The 14,336-nt window shown below is 41.2% G+C and overlaps 1 protein-coding gene across 1 annotated transcript; it reads right to left on the bottom strand.

The window, feature by feature from the left end:
* Positions 1-1,949: 1,949 nt before the first annotated feature.
* LOC106553311 (putative peptidyl-tRNA hydrolase 2) lies at positions 1,950-13,028 on the bottom strand. The gene is made up of 6 exons (XM_014071784.2): positions 12,888-13,028; positions 12,708-12,782; positions 10,050-10,151; positions 8,221-8,318; positions 5,942-6,056; positions 1,950-3,293 (listed from the first exon to the last, which is right to left on the bottom strand). The coding sequence occupies exons 1-6, from the start codon at positions 12,981-12,983 to the stop codon at positions 3,204-3,206; spliced, it is 576 nt and encodes a 191-aa protein (XP_013927259.1). The 5' UTR covers positions 12,984-13,028; the 3' UTR covers positions 1,950-3,203.
* Positions 13,029-14,336: the final 1,308 nt, after the last annotated feature.

Raw genomic sequence — 14,336 nt, 5'->3', positions numbered from 1 at the left:
GAGTGCAGCCTTCCAATTTCCTTGGCTACATGGTACCTACTGCTCAGCTCTAGCTAGTGCAACCCCATACATTGGGTGAAGGGTCACCTCTGCTAGCAATCACCAAACCGTAACAGCTACATTGATTTCCCAAAGTGCTAATACTTATACTACTAATGTAAAGGGAGCTGGCTGTAGTAGTGCTGTCTCTACGCCTCACCCTGGTGTTAAAGAGGAAAGGATTCAGTTCCGCCCCAGTCTTACAGGAAGAAGCAGTGAAACAATGGGGGGGAAGGACTACTTTGTAATAGCAATCGTCAGAGTTCTTCTTCTGCTTGAGTTTGTATGAAAGTAAGCTGTACTGATCTAAGTGGGATTTCCTATCATGTAAACATCAGATTCCACAAACTCTCGTAACCTTGGCTACTAAGAAAAGTATGAATGGGTCACCGGCCAAATCTTTTAGATTGGAAGTAAGCGTTCCCCCTCATCCTTCTTTACACAGTCTTTACGTTCTTCCAATTGGCAGCTTATTTCTACTTTCCTGAACCAGTTCATGCTTTGGAACATAAAAGGCAAAGCAAAGAGAGAATATGCCGCCCCCTTTCCTGGCTTCACCGGCCCTAAATAGCTGAGACAATTTGTTTCTTTACTTTGTAGCTACATAAACTTAAGTCAATTGCATCCCCACCAATGGGCCTTGCTCTCTCTCCAGACCATTGGGGGGGGGGGGTTATGATTCAGCCATAAACATCATGTTGCCTTTATTTCAAGAGGCTCTTAACCTACTTGCAGCTTTCTTTCTTTTTTAATTTCGTCTTTCCCTGTTGGTCTGCAATGTGGGTTCCCACCAATAATGAGTGTCATTGTGTGGCAAAATACTTGACTTCAATGGCATGGTGAGAGAGAGAGAGGAGGGGGAAAGAGGGAGATTAACATTGCTATTGGAGGAAAGAAAAAGGGAGCCCCCCCCCTCACCCCACCCGAGCTTTAGACTCCCATGACTCAAGAAAGGCAGCCAGGGGAGTGGGCCAAATCACAGTACTATGGCGTGTTGTGAAGGCAGCAACAACAAAAAAAAATTGGCTTTATCAGCTGCACAAATAGGATATTTGTGCAGCTCTAGATGACGCTGTTCCTGTAAGCCAATAGACCGTCCAGCCTTCCAATTGATCTGATTGCAAGTGGAGGCAAATTCATCAATGCCTCAGTATGCCTGGGGCTGTCTCTAGCTAGCCGATCCATCGCCAACCACTGATACTGCTTTATCGTTAAAAGTCAGTCAAATGGAGCTTAGATTTAGAGGCTTTGTCCTCTTATTTCACGAACCACTTGTACAGCAAATTGCACAGGTTTCATCATCTGCGCACAACTATTTCATCAGCATGCACTAAGAGGTGCGAGTGTGAGGCATAACAAAAAGCATAGCATGTATTGACAGTTAATAGTTGGAGGAGCTAACAAACACACACACAAAAAATCCAACCCTTAGTTTTCTACAAAACTGGGGGGGGGGGGGGGGGATGACAAGTATTACATTTCAGATTGCCAAGTGTTTAAAAATTCTGCCAGAGAGAAAGACTTGTAACTATGTTGGAACACACCACATTAGCTGCTACTTGATCAATATCAGCCATTCCTTAAAAAGCAAATCTAAACTACCGTATTTTTCAGAGTATAAGACGCACCAAGATTTTGAAGAGGCAAGTTAAAAACAAGTTTTTGCACTCTGCAGACTTCCTCCCAAAAACGGCCCGTTTTTCGCAAAAAATGGCTATTTTTGTCCAAAAAAGGGCATGTATAGCCTGTAGGAGGCTTATAGCACTCATTTTTGCCCTCCCCAGCCCCCTAGGAGCACTCTATAAGCCTCCTAGAGGCTATGCACGGCCATTTTTGCAAAAGGGCAGGGTTTCGGGAGGCCAAAAATGCTGTATTCAGTATATAAGATGCACCCAGATTTTCACCCTGGGTTTTTGTTTTTTTTTTTTTTTGAGGGGAAAAGGTACATCTTATATTCTGAAAAATGCAGTATACAATTCAGGTTTTGCTGAAATTCTCCAGTCATTCCTAGTATCAGAACATATTAATCTAGAATTTCCACTCTTTTTTTGGGGGGGTGTCTATGCAAAAATTAGCATAGGGATCTATGTGTATTGGCAAAGAAGAGTTATTGGACCAACATTGGAAAAAACCCAGAAAATAATGTTATCGCTTTTAACAAAGATACAGAAAAAGACACTGTCACAGACCTGCTACATAATCTTGGCTTTTTCTTATTCTTAACATTTTGAGAACAAACACACAAACATTAAAAAAAGAGCTGTTTTAAGATGGGAAAATCTAGACCGTCATGTTGCTGCACATCCCCCCCCACTCCCCCACCCCCAATGCTGACCACTGCAATTTAATCCAGTTATTTGTTAAAGAGAAATGTCCTAACAGGACTAGCATTGCTTTGAAAATTCAGTTTTTCAAAGCCATTTGGAAATTGACACCAAGGACGTCATAAAGCAAGACACAGCCCACTTGTGGAAGTTAAAAATAAGATACAAACAAGACACCACCAATTACAATATGCACTAGCTAAACAGAGACGTTTACAGCCTTCTAAACAGGAACAACCGTCCTTTGGCTCTCTACAGGCTGTTGAAGAGAAGTCCTAGCAGATAAGTCAGATAAAGCTCTCCAAAAATTGCCACACTTGTTCCTTTTCACATCACAGAAAATAATAATAATAGAGTGTTATACTCTTGGCACAAGATATCCAAATGGTGTGAGAATTTATATACTAGAGTAACCTGCACTTTCTCACTTGGGAAAGATGGAGGGGGGGAGGGGTTGACCACACTTGACTGGGGTTAATGGATTATGTGAATACATCTGAAGGGCATCAGGAGGGGAAGGCAACCTTGGATGACCCTTGGAGTTTTCCCCTTAACTGAAAACGCCTAAGCATTACTTAATATAGAGCAGCTTGGTTATAAATGGTGAAGAATTGAGGGGGGTCCGACCTTCACACAGACCCACTTGAGAGTCCCACTAGAAATCTGGATCCGGAGAACTATCACTTCCGTTGTCTAGGAGAAAGCTCCTCTCACAAAAGACAGCTGTCTTTTGGGGTGTCTGTTCGGCTCGGGTGGTTTCTTGAGTTGTTGGCAGAGGAGGAGATGGCTTAGGCTCTTCCCCCCCCTGGGATCCCACAGGCAGCCAAACTTCACAACATCTCAGTTCAGCAGTTTTAGCTGCCCGGTCACCTGATTCACCAGCTCTTCTTCTCCTATGATGGCAAGGACTGTCTGTGACCCAGCTGAGACCTAAGAAAAGAAGGGTATTTATTTTTCATTAGGGACACATGCAATATGAATGAGAGTTCAGAACGGTTGTGGCTTTTCCTTTAGCGCTCTGAGCTTGGTTATTTTCTTGCATTACCCAAATTAGGTAACATCATCAGTGCTGAATGTTGATTAATGTTACCTAGTTTGGGTAATGAAACGTCTGCACGAAAACAACCAAGCTCAGAAAGCACCAAGGACGCCTCCTTTCAACCTACATACATTCTCCTTTATGGGCTTCTTTTAACATACTGTGCTCTAGCTCAGCATTGTAGATGCTGTGATGCTGGTTTCTCCAGTGTTCCTTAACTATGACTTGGCTGAATGTCTATGGAGCTTCTCAGTCATCCATGTCAGGTTTGTCCAAAAGGCAACTGGACTTTCTTGGTTTTTCTGAAGAACTGAAGAAGCTTCTTGGAGGAGAAGCAAAATATTTGCAAAGAAAAAAATAATAAGAAGGCCCAGTTGCCTTTTCAAAAAAGCATCTTTGGGATATGACTCGGCTGATGTACACAGGTAAATGTATTTGGGAGACATAATGCAATTCTTACTGAAATAACCCTGTAAAAAGGGGGATAGGGGAAGCCAATAGCAGAAATCCATTTTAATATTTATTCAGTGCTTCCCTTACAATTGCTGATGGATGTGGATAAATTTGGGGAGGGAAAGGAATGGAGAAACTCCCAAATCAGTTTCTTCAGCAAGGTTGCTTATTCATATATCCTTGAGAAGTCAATGGCATTTTATGGTGAAAAGAAACTTTTTTTAAAAAAAAAGTTTCAAAATCCACCCCCGTTTAAGTATTGTTTTACTTTGTCATTTTTGAGGGGGTCAAAATAACAGAATAACAGAGTTGGAAGAGACCTTATCCAACTTCCTGCTTGGGCAGGAAACCTATAGCGTTTCAGACAAATGGTTGTCCATTCTTCTTTAAAATCTCCAGTGTTAGAGCATTTATGAAATCTGGAGGCAAATCATTCCACAGACTAATTGTTCTGTCAGGCATAGGATGTCATGGCTGGAGACAAACTGATGATGCTAGATTTGGTGTCAGGTCCCAAAACCAAGAAAGACACGTGATGATTCTTCCAAGGTGAATTCTTCATTGTTCCACATCTCAAGACAGAATCCTGCCAAACTGAAGCATTCTACTATCTGCACCTATAATATATGCTGAGAACTGTTAGGGAGGGACTGTTTTCACCCTCTTTCTCTCACACAAAATATCTGGACTGCAGCTGTCTCTTATTCCTCTGGAATGCTCTTCTTCCCTCCCGGGAATCCAGTCTACTGTATTCCATCCCATTTGGTTTTTAGTATCAACTGTAGTAGAAAGTTGCTTTCAGGGGCATAAATAAGAGCTGAACTATTGTGTTTTCATTCTTGTCCAACAGTGTCAATAAAATGCTGTGGTCTAAATTATACTAGAAAGTGAGAAAAAGACCTACAAATAATTTTTAACTGAAATAACTGAAAAATAGCTCAGTGGCTAAGATGCTGAGTTTGTCAATCAGAAAGGTTGGCAGTTCGAATCCGTAGTGCCGCAAAACGGAGTGAGCTTGTCCCAGCTTCTGCCAACCTAGCAGTTCAAAAGCATACAAGTAGAAAAATAGGGACCAACTTTGGTGGGAAGGTAACAGCGTTCTGTGCACCTTCGGCATTTAGTCATGCCGGTCACATGACCACGGAAACGTCTTTGGACAGCGCTGGCTCTTCGGCTTTGAAACGGAGATGAGCACCACCCCCTCCACCCCTTATAGTCGGGAACGACTAGCACATACATGCGAGGGGAATCTTTACCTTTATTGATTATCTTGATTATTATAACTAATAATAATTAATAAAATAAAAACTAATAAATAATCAAGCACCAGGTTTTTGTTTCTAAGTTTGGGCAGTTCACAAAACTTGTTTAAAGCCAGAATTGTGGTTTTTTTAACAGGCGGCCGATACATCTTTTTAGATAAGTAAGTGCCAAAATATCTCTGTTCAGGAGAAATCTTCCATTGCTCTACACCTATTCCCCTGTAGATACAGGTAGTCCTCAACTTATGACCACAACGGAATCTGACGATTACAGTTGTAAGACATCATGGTCATAAAGCAGATCATCTGATTGGACTTGATTTTGCAACTTTTTTGGTGACGGTTGTTAAACAAGTTCAATGCTCGAAATAAGAACTTTTTTTTTTCTGGGAATCAAAAGTAAACACTGTTTTTTGTGAAAAAATAAACCATGGTCACATGACTATGGGATACCGTAAATGCAGGCTTGTTGCTTAGCACCCAAAACGCAGTCACGTGATGTTGTAACTTCGGAACTGGATCATAAGTAGCTTTGGGGGAGGGGGGAGTCTTTCATAATTTGGAACTGTTGCTAAGCGACAGGTCGTAAGTCGAGGACTAGCTCTATTTCTCAAAGAGACATTCTTCTAAAACAGGCAAAAAGTTTCAAGCTTTTTTTTCTCTCTCAGGCTTTGAAAATGCTCTCAGTCTGCCTGATTCATAAACTATGGCATAAATTCCAACCCTCCCTTCACAACACATGAGCCAGCTTGGTTCGCTTGGTTCAGGATGAGACATTTTTGGAGATACATTCTCCCCCCCCCCCCCCCGAATAACTAATTTACCTGTGTCCTTCCGGCATCTTGCACTAGGTATGTTGGCAATTCTAGACTCAGGGCGAGCGCGTGCAGTTCCAGCAACTGGTCTGTGTTGACTCCCTGAAGTACAACTTTCTTTGCACTAAGAAGGGCAAAGCAATACTTCATTGTAAGACCATCACACCACCCTTCCTGTTGGCTAGGAGCCTAACTAAAACAAATTATAAAAGCAGCTGGACGAAACTTTGTCGTGTGCTGAAGTCTGCACCTTTTGACGGGCAAAACCAACCCATCATCTCCCAGAAAAGTGGATTTGAGTATTTTATGTAAACTGGGTTTTCGAGGTTAATGTATGGCTGAACATGATGTATGATGACTCAACCACCACAGTAAACAAACCAAGAAGAAGATCCCTGCACCACATCTGTCCCACTTCTAATCACCTCTGGCTTAGGAGAGTCAAATCTCTGGCCCTTTTTTAATATATGGGGCTTAAACTATCTAGAAGCCCTTCTATCTCTTAAACCATCTTCCCCAAGAGTCAAGCTGATTTAAGGACCCACCGAAAGGTTTTTTTTGTCCTTAGATCCCTAAAGAAACCCTTAAATGGGGCTTACCCTCTTTACCAGCCCTTGTCCCTACAAAGAGCACAGAAGTTAACTCTGAAAACTCTTATAACCCACTGAACCAAATTTTATCAATGGACACAACTGACCTTAGTTCACAAACTCTGGTCTGCTGTAAATCATGGCTTACAAACTAAAGAAGCTGGACTTATACAACATACTAAGTCCGCGATGGCGAACCTATGACACATGTGCCAGAGGCGGCACACAGCGCCCTCTCTGGGCACGTGAGCCGTCACCCCAGTTCAGCTCTGCTGCACATGTGCATACACATCCCGCCAGTCAGCTGTTCTTCGGGTCTCTGCCGTGCATGCACAGGGGCTGGGGCTGTGCGTGCAGGCACAGGAGGGGCGCATGCGAGGGGCTGCGCATGCATTGCATTTTGGGGGTTCGGATGCAGACACACATGCTTTGGGCACTCGGTCTAGAAAAGGTTAGCCATCAATGTACTAAGTCATGGCCAACCACACTGCATTACTGTATGCCTTATGAATAAAATCAGAAAGGTGACAGAGGATTGCTCTGAACCGAGCTTCATTTATGAACAGAAAGGAGACTGAACACGGAAGAATTCCATTTGGGTTTCTGGCCTAGACCTTGAAGCTAAAGAATACCATATCGCCCAAAGTTATGGCTTGTTTGCAGCCTAATTTGTGTAATATAAAAGAATTAAGAGATGATCTTGGGGAAGGTTATGAACCATTCGTTGTAGAAAAGATGATATGGGCCAGGAATTGAAGCAAACAAAAGAAACTCAAAATAACACTTCCTTGATTTTGTTTAGCATAAATGAGACAGAACATTTTGGACAGACTTTCAAGATTCTTTATAGCCTACAGCAGTGTTTCCCAACCTCAGCAACTTTAAGATGTGTGGACTTCAATTCCCAAAATTCCCCAGCCAGGTAGCCTATTATAGTAAATTAACACCCTCTATTTTATTACCTTGGTATCAGCTTTAGCACATTACCCATCCAGTTGGAAATTTAAGTTGCTTAATACTAAACTGTGCTCATTCAGTTTAGTGGTTTACTGCAGCACCCTAAGCCACTAAGTGGTTTATTTGCTTTTGGTTTAGCTGCATCTTAGGGGAAGCCAGCTGTTGTAGTATGTATGTACGTACGTACGTACGTACTGTATTTTTCGGAGTATAAGACGCAGCAAGGTTTTGAAGAGGAAAATTTAAAATAAAAAAGTTTTTGCACTCTGCAAACCTCCCAAAACCGGTCCATTTTCCCTGAAAATGGACCCGTTTGTTTTTTTCAAAAAAAAGGGCATGAATAGCCCTTAGGAGGCTTGTAGAGTGCTGGATTGGGGGGGGGGAGCAAAAAATGGCCCATTTTTTCTCAAAAAAAAAGGACATGGATAGCCTTTAAGAAGCTTATTGAATGCTGCTGGGGGCTGTGGGGCAAAAAAATGGGCTGTTTTTTGCTCATTTCTGCCCTCCCCAGCCCCCAGGAGCTCTCTGAAAGCCTCCTAAAAGCTATGCATGGCCGCTTTGGTGAAGGGGGCGGAGTTTCGGGAGGCAAAAAATGGTGTATTCAGTGTATAAGACGCATCCAGATTTTCAGCCTATTTTGAGGGGGAAAGGTGCGTCTTATACTCCGAAAAATACGGTATGTATGTATGTAACCAAGTTTAACAGAATCCTGACAAAGATGGCCCAATCTTATTTCCTTACCCATGCTCATCCCATTGGTTGATCATGCCCCTCTGACTTGGCTTTTCATGCACCAGCTGGAACAAGCCAATTGCTGCATGCCCCACCTGAGCAGCAATCTGTGGAGGAAAACATTCAAAATTAGTGGTTTGTCTTGCTTCTGCTGAAATAATTCTGCTGCCCCTGGTGGCACAGTGGTTAGACTGCAATATTGCAGGCAAACTCAGCCCACAGTCTGCAGTTCGATCCTGACCCGGCTCAAGGTTGATTTAACCTTCCATCCTTTAAAATGAAGATCCAGATTGTTGGGAGCAATACGCAAATAATGCTTACATTGTAAACCGCCCAGAGTACGCTATAAAACAGTATGGGGCTGTATATAAGTCTAAACGCTATTGCTATATCCCTAGGGAAGGGATCATTACTTGCAAGTTGTATGTAGGAGTCTAGTTAGAAATCCTGACAAATTCATCTTGTAAACATGGATCAACAATGCAGGCAGTTCTGGATTAAGATGTTCCATTCCCTAAGTGTGTCATTAAACTGAATTTGTCCCCAAAGGTGCTTTAACAGGAGGCAACTGTACTTTGTTTTTTCTTTGAAGTCGTTTCGCTTCTCATCCAAGAAGCTTCTTCAGCTCTGACAAGATACTGGGGAATGGAAGGATTTATATTACTTGCAGACAGCTGATCATTTGCATCCTTTTTAGACGGTCGTTGAAGCACTTGGAGGTTTATCTGTGTCCTCAGGATCACCTTAGCAGTGCTCCTGGTTCCTGTAGTCTGCCATTTTATTCCTCTGGAAATCCATTCCTACTCCCACACCATTCAAAGGATGTTCATCCCAAATTGTATAGCTAAAAGTCTGTAGAGATTCTCAGTCATCCAGGTCATGGTTCTCCCATGGTGCTTTTTCAGGAGGCAACTGGACTTGTTTTTTCTTTGAAGATGTTTTGCTTCTCATCCATTTTCCTTGCAGACAACTGGTCATTTGCATCCTTTTAGAGCAGTGGTTCCCAAACTTGGCAACTTTAAGACTTGTGGACTTCAACTCCCAGAGTTCTCCAGCCAGAAGAGCTAGCTGGAGAATTCTGGGAGCTAGCTGGAGAATTCTGGGAGTTGAAGTCCACAAGTCTTAAAGTTGCCAAGTTTGGGAACCACTGTTTTAGAGGTTCGTTGAAGTACTTGGAGGTTTATCTATAATTGTGATTCACTTAACAGCTGTGGCAAGAAAGATCGTATAATGGGGCAAAATTCACTTAGCAACTGTCTCACTTAGCAGTGGAAATTTTGGAGTTAGTTGTGGTTGTAAGTCAAGGACAACCTAAATTTACAAATGGATTGGGTTATTACCGAAAATGCTAAACAACATTGTCCTTTCTTGAGTTGATAAATCACTGAAGCCATACAATGTTTTCAGAAACTGCTGAAACCAACCTGTATATTAAAAATGTTTGACTTCAGCAGTTCCTGAAAGCACTGCATGGCTTTAGTGCTAGAAAAAAGACAAGGAGGTCTGCCATTTTTAGTAATAAGCAGCCTGTTTGTAACTAAGGTTGTTTTTTAAGTTGGACAATCTTAAATGTTGAGTTTAGGCAGTTTGAGTACTGGGGATTGCCTGTACTTGGAGGACTTAAGTAATTCACACTTGTTACTGAGCCACAGGTGTTACATTTATCATATTAGAAGAAAACGAACTAAGCTTTTTGAAAGCTTTTCAAGTTATTGAATGATTCTCCAGCTGACTATTAGTTTCAGCCTTGGATCTGCCCCTCATAATGAAATCAGATTAAAAAAAACTAAAGTAAATTTTAAAATGTTAGAAGACAATATACCCTGAAGAGAGTTTACCTTTCCAGTTCCCATGGAGAGTTCCATGTTTACCACAAAGACCATCTTGTGGTGTCTGCCTGGGAGAAGATTGACATCACTGCCCTGTGCCTCATCTTCATCCTGGAAAAGAGAGTTTGATGGTAATAAAGTTTTCTGTTGTAATAAACTATATATGAAATCACAGAGCAAAGATATTAAAGTGTCAGACTATGACTGGGGACACCCAAGTTTAAATCTTTGGTCATCCATGAAGTTCACAGGATAATCCTTGGCCAATCACCAGCTTTATGTCTACTTTACTGATAAATCAGTGGGATAATGTGCAGAGGAGCAAAAATAACTACCGACACTGCTTTTGGAAGTACATGTAGTCCTTGACTTATGACCACAATTGAGCCCAAAATTTCTGTTGCTAAGCAAGACAATTGTTAAGTGAGTTTTGCCCCATTTTATGACACTTTTTAATAACCTTTTTTCTTTCTTGCCATGGTTGTTAAGTGAATCACTGCAGCTCTTAAGTTAATATCACAATTCTTAAGTGAGTCTGGCTTTTCCCATTGACATTGTTTGTTAGAAAGTTGTGAAATGTGATCAAATGTGACCCTGGGAAACTGCAGCCATCATAAACATGAGTCAGTTGCCCAGCATGTGAATTTTGAGCATTTGACCATCAGGCTGCTGCAATGGTGGTGTGTGTGCAAAATGATGTCACTTTTTTTCAGTGCCGTTGAATGTACCTTTGAATGGTTATTAAATGAACTGTTATAAGTCGAGGACTACCTGTATTCTGCCCTACTCATCAGCGAAACAGATGGCACTATTACAATGTTATTAATCTCATGCACCCCAGTAGAAAAATTCCTCTCCTTATGAAAATGGTTATGTTCCAAGATGGTCTCCCCCTCCAATCCATTAATGGTTTATGATCACTCTTGTGCTTAATTCCAGACATTCACAGTCACTACAGTATATACCCTACATATTCACTACACAACTAAACAGTGAACAATATGCAAGCAGAAGTTGGAAGAAGGTGGAAAGGGTTAGTATGCTTTCTCCCAACTGCAGGGACCTTCTAGGTTAGAGTTGTGGACAGGTTTGTTTATATCAACAAAAATCATACATATATAAAATCATACAATTATATTGATGGTCTGTAATCATATAGGGTACTAGAGTGCAGCAAATATGATATGTGCATTAACTGCTTGAAACATATATTACAGACATTATACTAAAATGGTACTATATATGAGTTTCAAGCAATTAATGTGCATATCATATTTGCTGCACTCGTGCAGCCTGTATGATTACAGTTCATCAATATAATTATTCCAAATCATAAATATTTCCTGAGGCCAGGAGAAGTATTTTTTTGCCACTCCAGGATGATTCTCAAGGAATGTGTAATTCATAAGTCCCTTTTAAAAAAAGGTCTTGGCATTGCTGAATCTTGAATAGGTTTTGGAATAATTACACATAGATAGCTTTGCTTCTGTAGAAAACTAGGTGGTTACATTCTGAAAAATTAGGAAACCACAGATTTTCTGGTAGAAGCAAGACTGAATTTTGGCATTTAAACTAAGTTTAAGTCTGTGCGAGTGTGTTATATAAATATACATGTACAATGATATAGCCCTTTAATCAGAATATGTATGCAATTCAAGCCTTGAACTACCTTTCAAATCATTCACTTCTAGCATCTAAGAAACATGTTTTCATGTTTCTGCAGCAAGAACAGCATCATCCATATAGTCTTCAATATACATCATAAGCACTTAGGTCATTCATAATTCTTTGAAGAAATTTAGAAAATTAAACTATAAAAATACTTAAAGTGTAGGATAGACTAGTAGACACATGTTTCAGCACACTTTATTTATTTGCTTCATGGTACTCCAAGCAAATGAATTATAAGTTGGATACAAGTAAAGTGTTTTCTATTATGTTCTTTTTTTCAAATAAAGCTACTCAGAACACAGGGATAGGGATAGCTTTTTTAAAAAATTAAGAGTGACTTGGAGTAACATCACCTAGCATCACCTTTATCAGCCAGAAAATCTGATACTATGAGAAATATATTTATCTTTCAGGTGCCACTAGAGTTTTGCTGCTTTGCTACTACAAATTAACATCCATAGAATTTTGGAAATGCACCAATACTTAAGTTCTCCCGCCTCCTCCATTCCATTAAAGGTTTGCAAGTCAGAGCTTTTAATATCCCTACAAATATGTGAATCCTTTTAGATCTATCATTTCCTCAAGAAAAATATTTCTTGAGGAAATGATAGGTAGTGTAGGAAGTTAGTATCCACCCCTCTCCTAGAAAAATGAAACATTAAAAGGGCAGAATATTTCCCCTAAAAGGGAGGCAGAAACTCTCACACACACACACACCTTTGTCAATGGGCCATTAAGGCCTGGGCCAGTCTATTTTACATAATAAAGATCTACCTCCTTCAGGCAGAGCCATAATAGGAATTTCCCAAAGCCCTTTCATTACATCATCACCCATCAAGAGTCAACCAAGCCTGGGACATATATATGTATGCACCATCAGCCTAGGGCTTGAAATGCGATCGTATATATGTATATTATATATATAGATAGGCACTAGGCCAGAAACCAATCTTTCACTGGATCAGAAATGGAAACCAAGATCGCAAAAGCAGATACCTGGGAATCGAGACCGCTACTGAAGTAAAGCTGCGCCGCCGCTTCAGCAGAATGACCTCCGGTGAGCGCTAGAGCCTGGAGGCAAGAAAAGAGGAGGGGGTGGGTGGGTTAGAAATAAACCAAGCGGAATGGATCCCCAACCCGCGCCGGATCCCGATCCACTGACAAAGGCGACCCCACCCTCCGCGCTGCAGCCTCGGGGATCCCCAGGTCCAGCAAGAGAGCGAAGAGAGACTCATCGACGCTGGCATCCGAATCGGGCGATTGCGACTCCATTCCTTACAGCTGCCGGCGCTCTGCCCACCTATTGGCCGCTTCTCTCGCTTCTCGACCAATGAAACGGCATCTGCTCCTCTCGTCATCGCTCGGTGACCAATGGCCCTGCCTGTTTCTTGGGTTGCGACTATTACCTGCGCCCGTAACGGAGCGCGGGCTGGCTTTTAATGGTTTCGGGTTTCACGTGGATTTCTAGGAGCAGGACCCTTGCCGCTGGGAACTGTGGGGGTTGTAGTCCAAGTTGAAAGATAAGTGGGGCTATCATCTGAAGTGCGGCTATCCTTATAAAAATTAAGGTAGCCTTAAGCATTACATCAAGGTAGCTGTTAGTAATAATGACTGTGGTGTATAGAGAAGCTGAATTTGCGCAAGAAACTGTGCATGGTCTGTGAACTTAAGCACCCGCATTTTATTTAAATTTAAATGTATTTAAATTTAAATTTATTTACAGTATGAAATCCATAGGGAAGTAAATATTTGTAAAAGTTTTTTTTAAAAAATTCTCAATAAAAAAAAAGAAAAGTCATAAAATGGGGGCAAAATTCACTTAACAAATGTTTCACTTAGCAACAGAAAAGCTGGGCTCAGTTTTGTTGTAAGTTGAGAATTACCTGTACTCAAGGTGCAGCCGAAGAAAACAAACAGGCAAGCAAAGTCACTATTCCTCTTTACCTTTCTTGTTGAGCAATATAAAAAGATTTAGGAAATCATCTGTTCAATAAGCTCCAGTGTCTCTCCCACACACCCCCTCCCTCTATGGATCATTACAGCTGGAAATTGTATCTTAGTTCTGTATCTTGTGAAAATACTTGGACAATTGCCAGCTAGGTAGTAACTATGTTAGCATTGTTTAAAAATCAAGGCAGGTTAGTTTCTATTGCCAAAGGTGAGACCAGGGTGAGGAGAGTTACGTCTTTCCATAATTAACCAAGGCTATCTAATTTGACATCTCATGTTAGACTTTAAGAGCAGTTTCTAAAAATAAATCTCAAGATGGTATGTAAATATTATCACCTTCTAAATTGCTCAATTTTGTCTCTGAAAGCTGAATTACACTGATGATGTGTGCCTTGCTTTGAATCAGACACATACCTGCAATTTACAAATAAATGGATTGTTATTGTTAGTTGTGAAGTCGTGTCCGACCCATCGCAACCCCATGGACAACGTTCCTCCAGGCCTTCCTGTCCTCTACCATCCTCTGGAGTCCATTTAAGCTCATGCCTACTGCTTCAGTGACTCCATCCAGCACCTCATTCTCTGTTGTCCTCTTCTTCTTTTGCTCTCAATCTTTCCCAGCATGAGGCTCTTCTCCAGAGAGTCCTTCCTTCTCATTAGGATTACCAAAGTATT

This window comes from Thamnophis sirtalis, unplaced genomic scaffold (genome assembly GCF_051295495.1).
Source record: "Thamnophis sirtalis isolate CommonGarterSnake01/CBP01778 unplaced genomic scaffold, rThaSir2_p1.2 scaffold_3, whole genome shotgun sequence".
Taxonomy (NCBI): Eukaryota; Metazoa; Chordata; class Lepidosauria; order Squamata; family Natricidae; genus Thamnophis; species Thamnophis sirtalis.
This window is presented reverse-complemented; position numbering and strand designations above follow the sequence as displayed.

Excerpts from the sequence above, each read along its gene's own strand:
- LOC106553311 (XM_014071784.2), bottom strand. The coding sequence starts at position 12,983 with ATGGAGTCGCAATCGCCCGATTCGGATGCCAGCGTCGATGAGTCTCTC. Across the intron at positions 12,783-12,887 it reads CCGAGGCTGCAGCGCGGAGG|GCTCTAGCGCTCACCGGAGG; the intron begins GTGGGGTCGCCT and ends TCTTGCCTCCAG. Across the intron at positions 3,294-5,941 it reads AAGATGCCGGAAGGACACAG|GTCTCAGCTGGGTCACAGAC; the intron begins GTAAATTAGTTA and ends TTCTTTTCTTAG.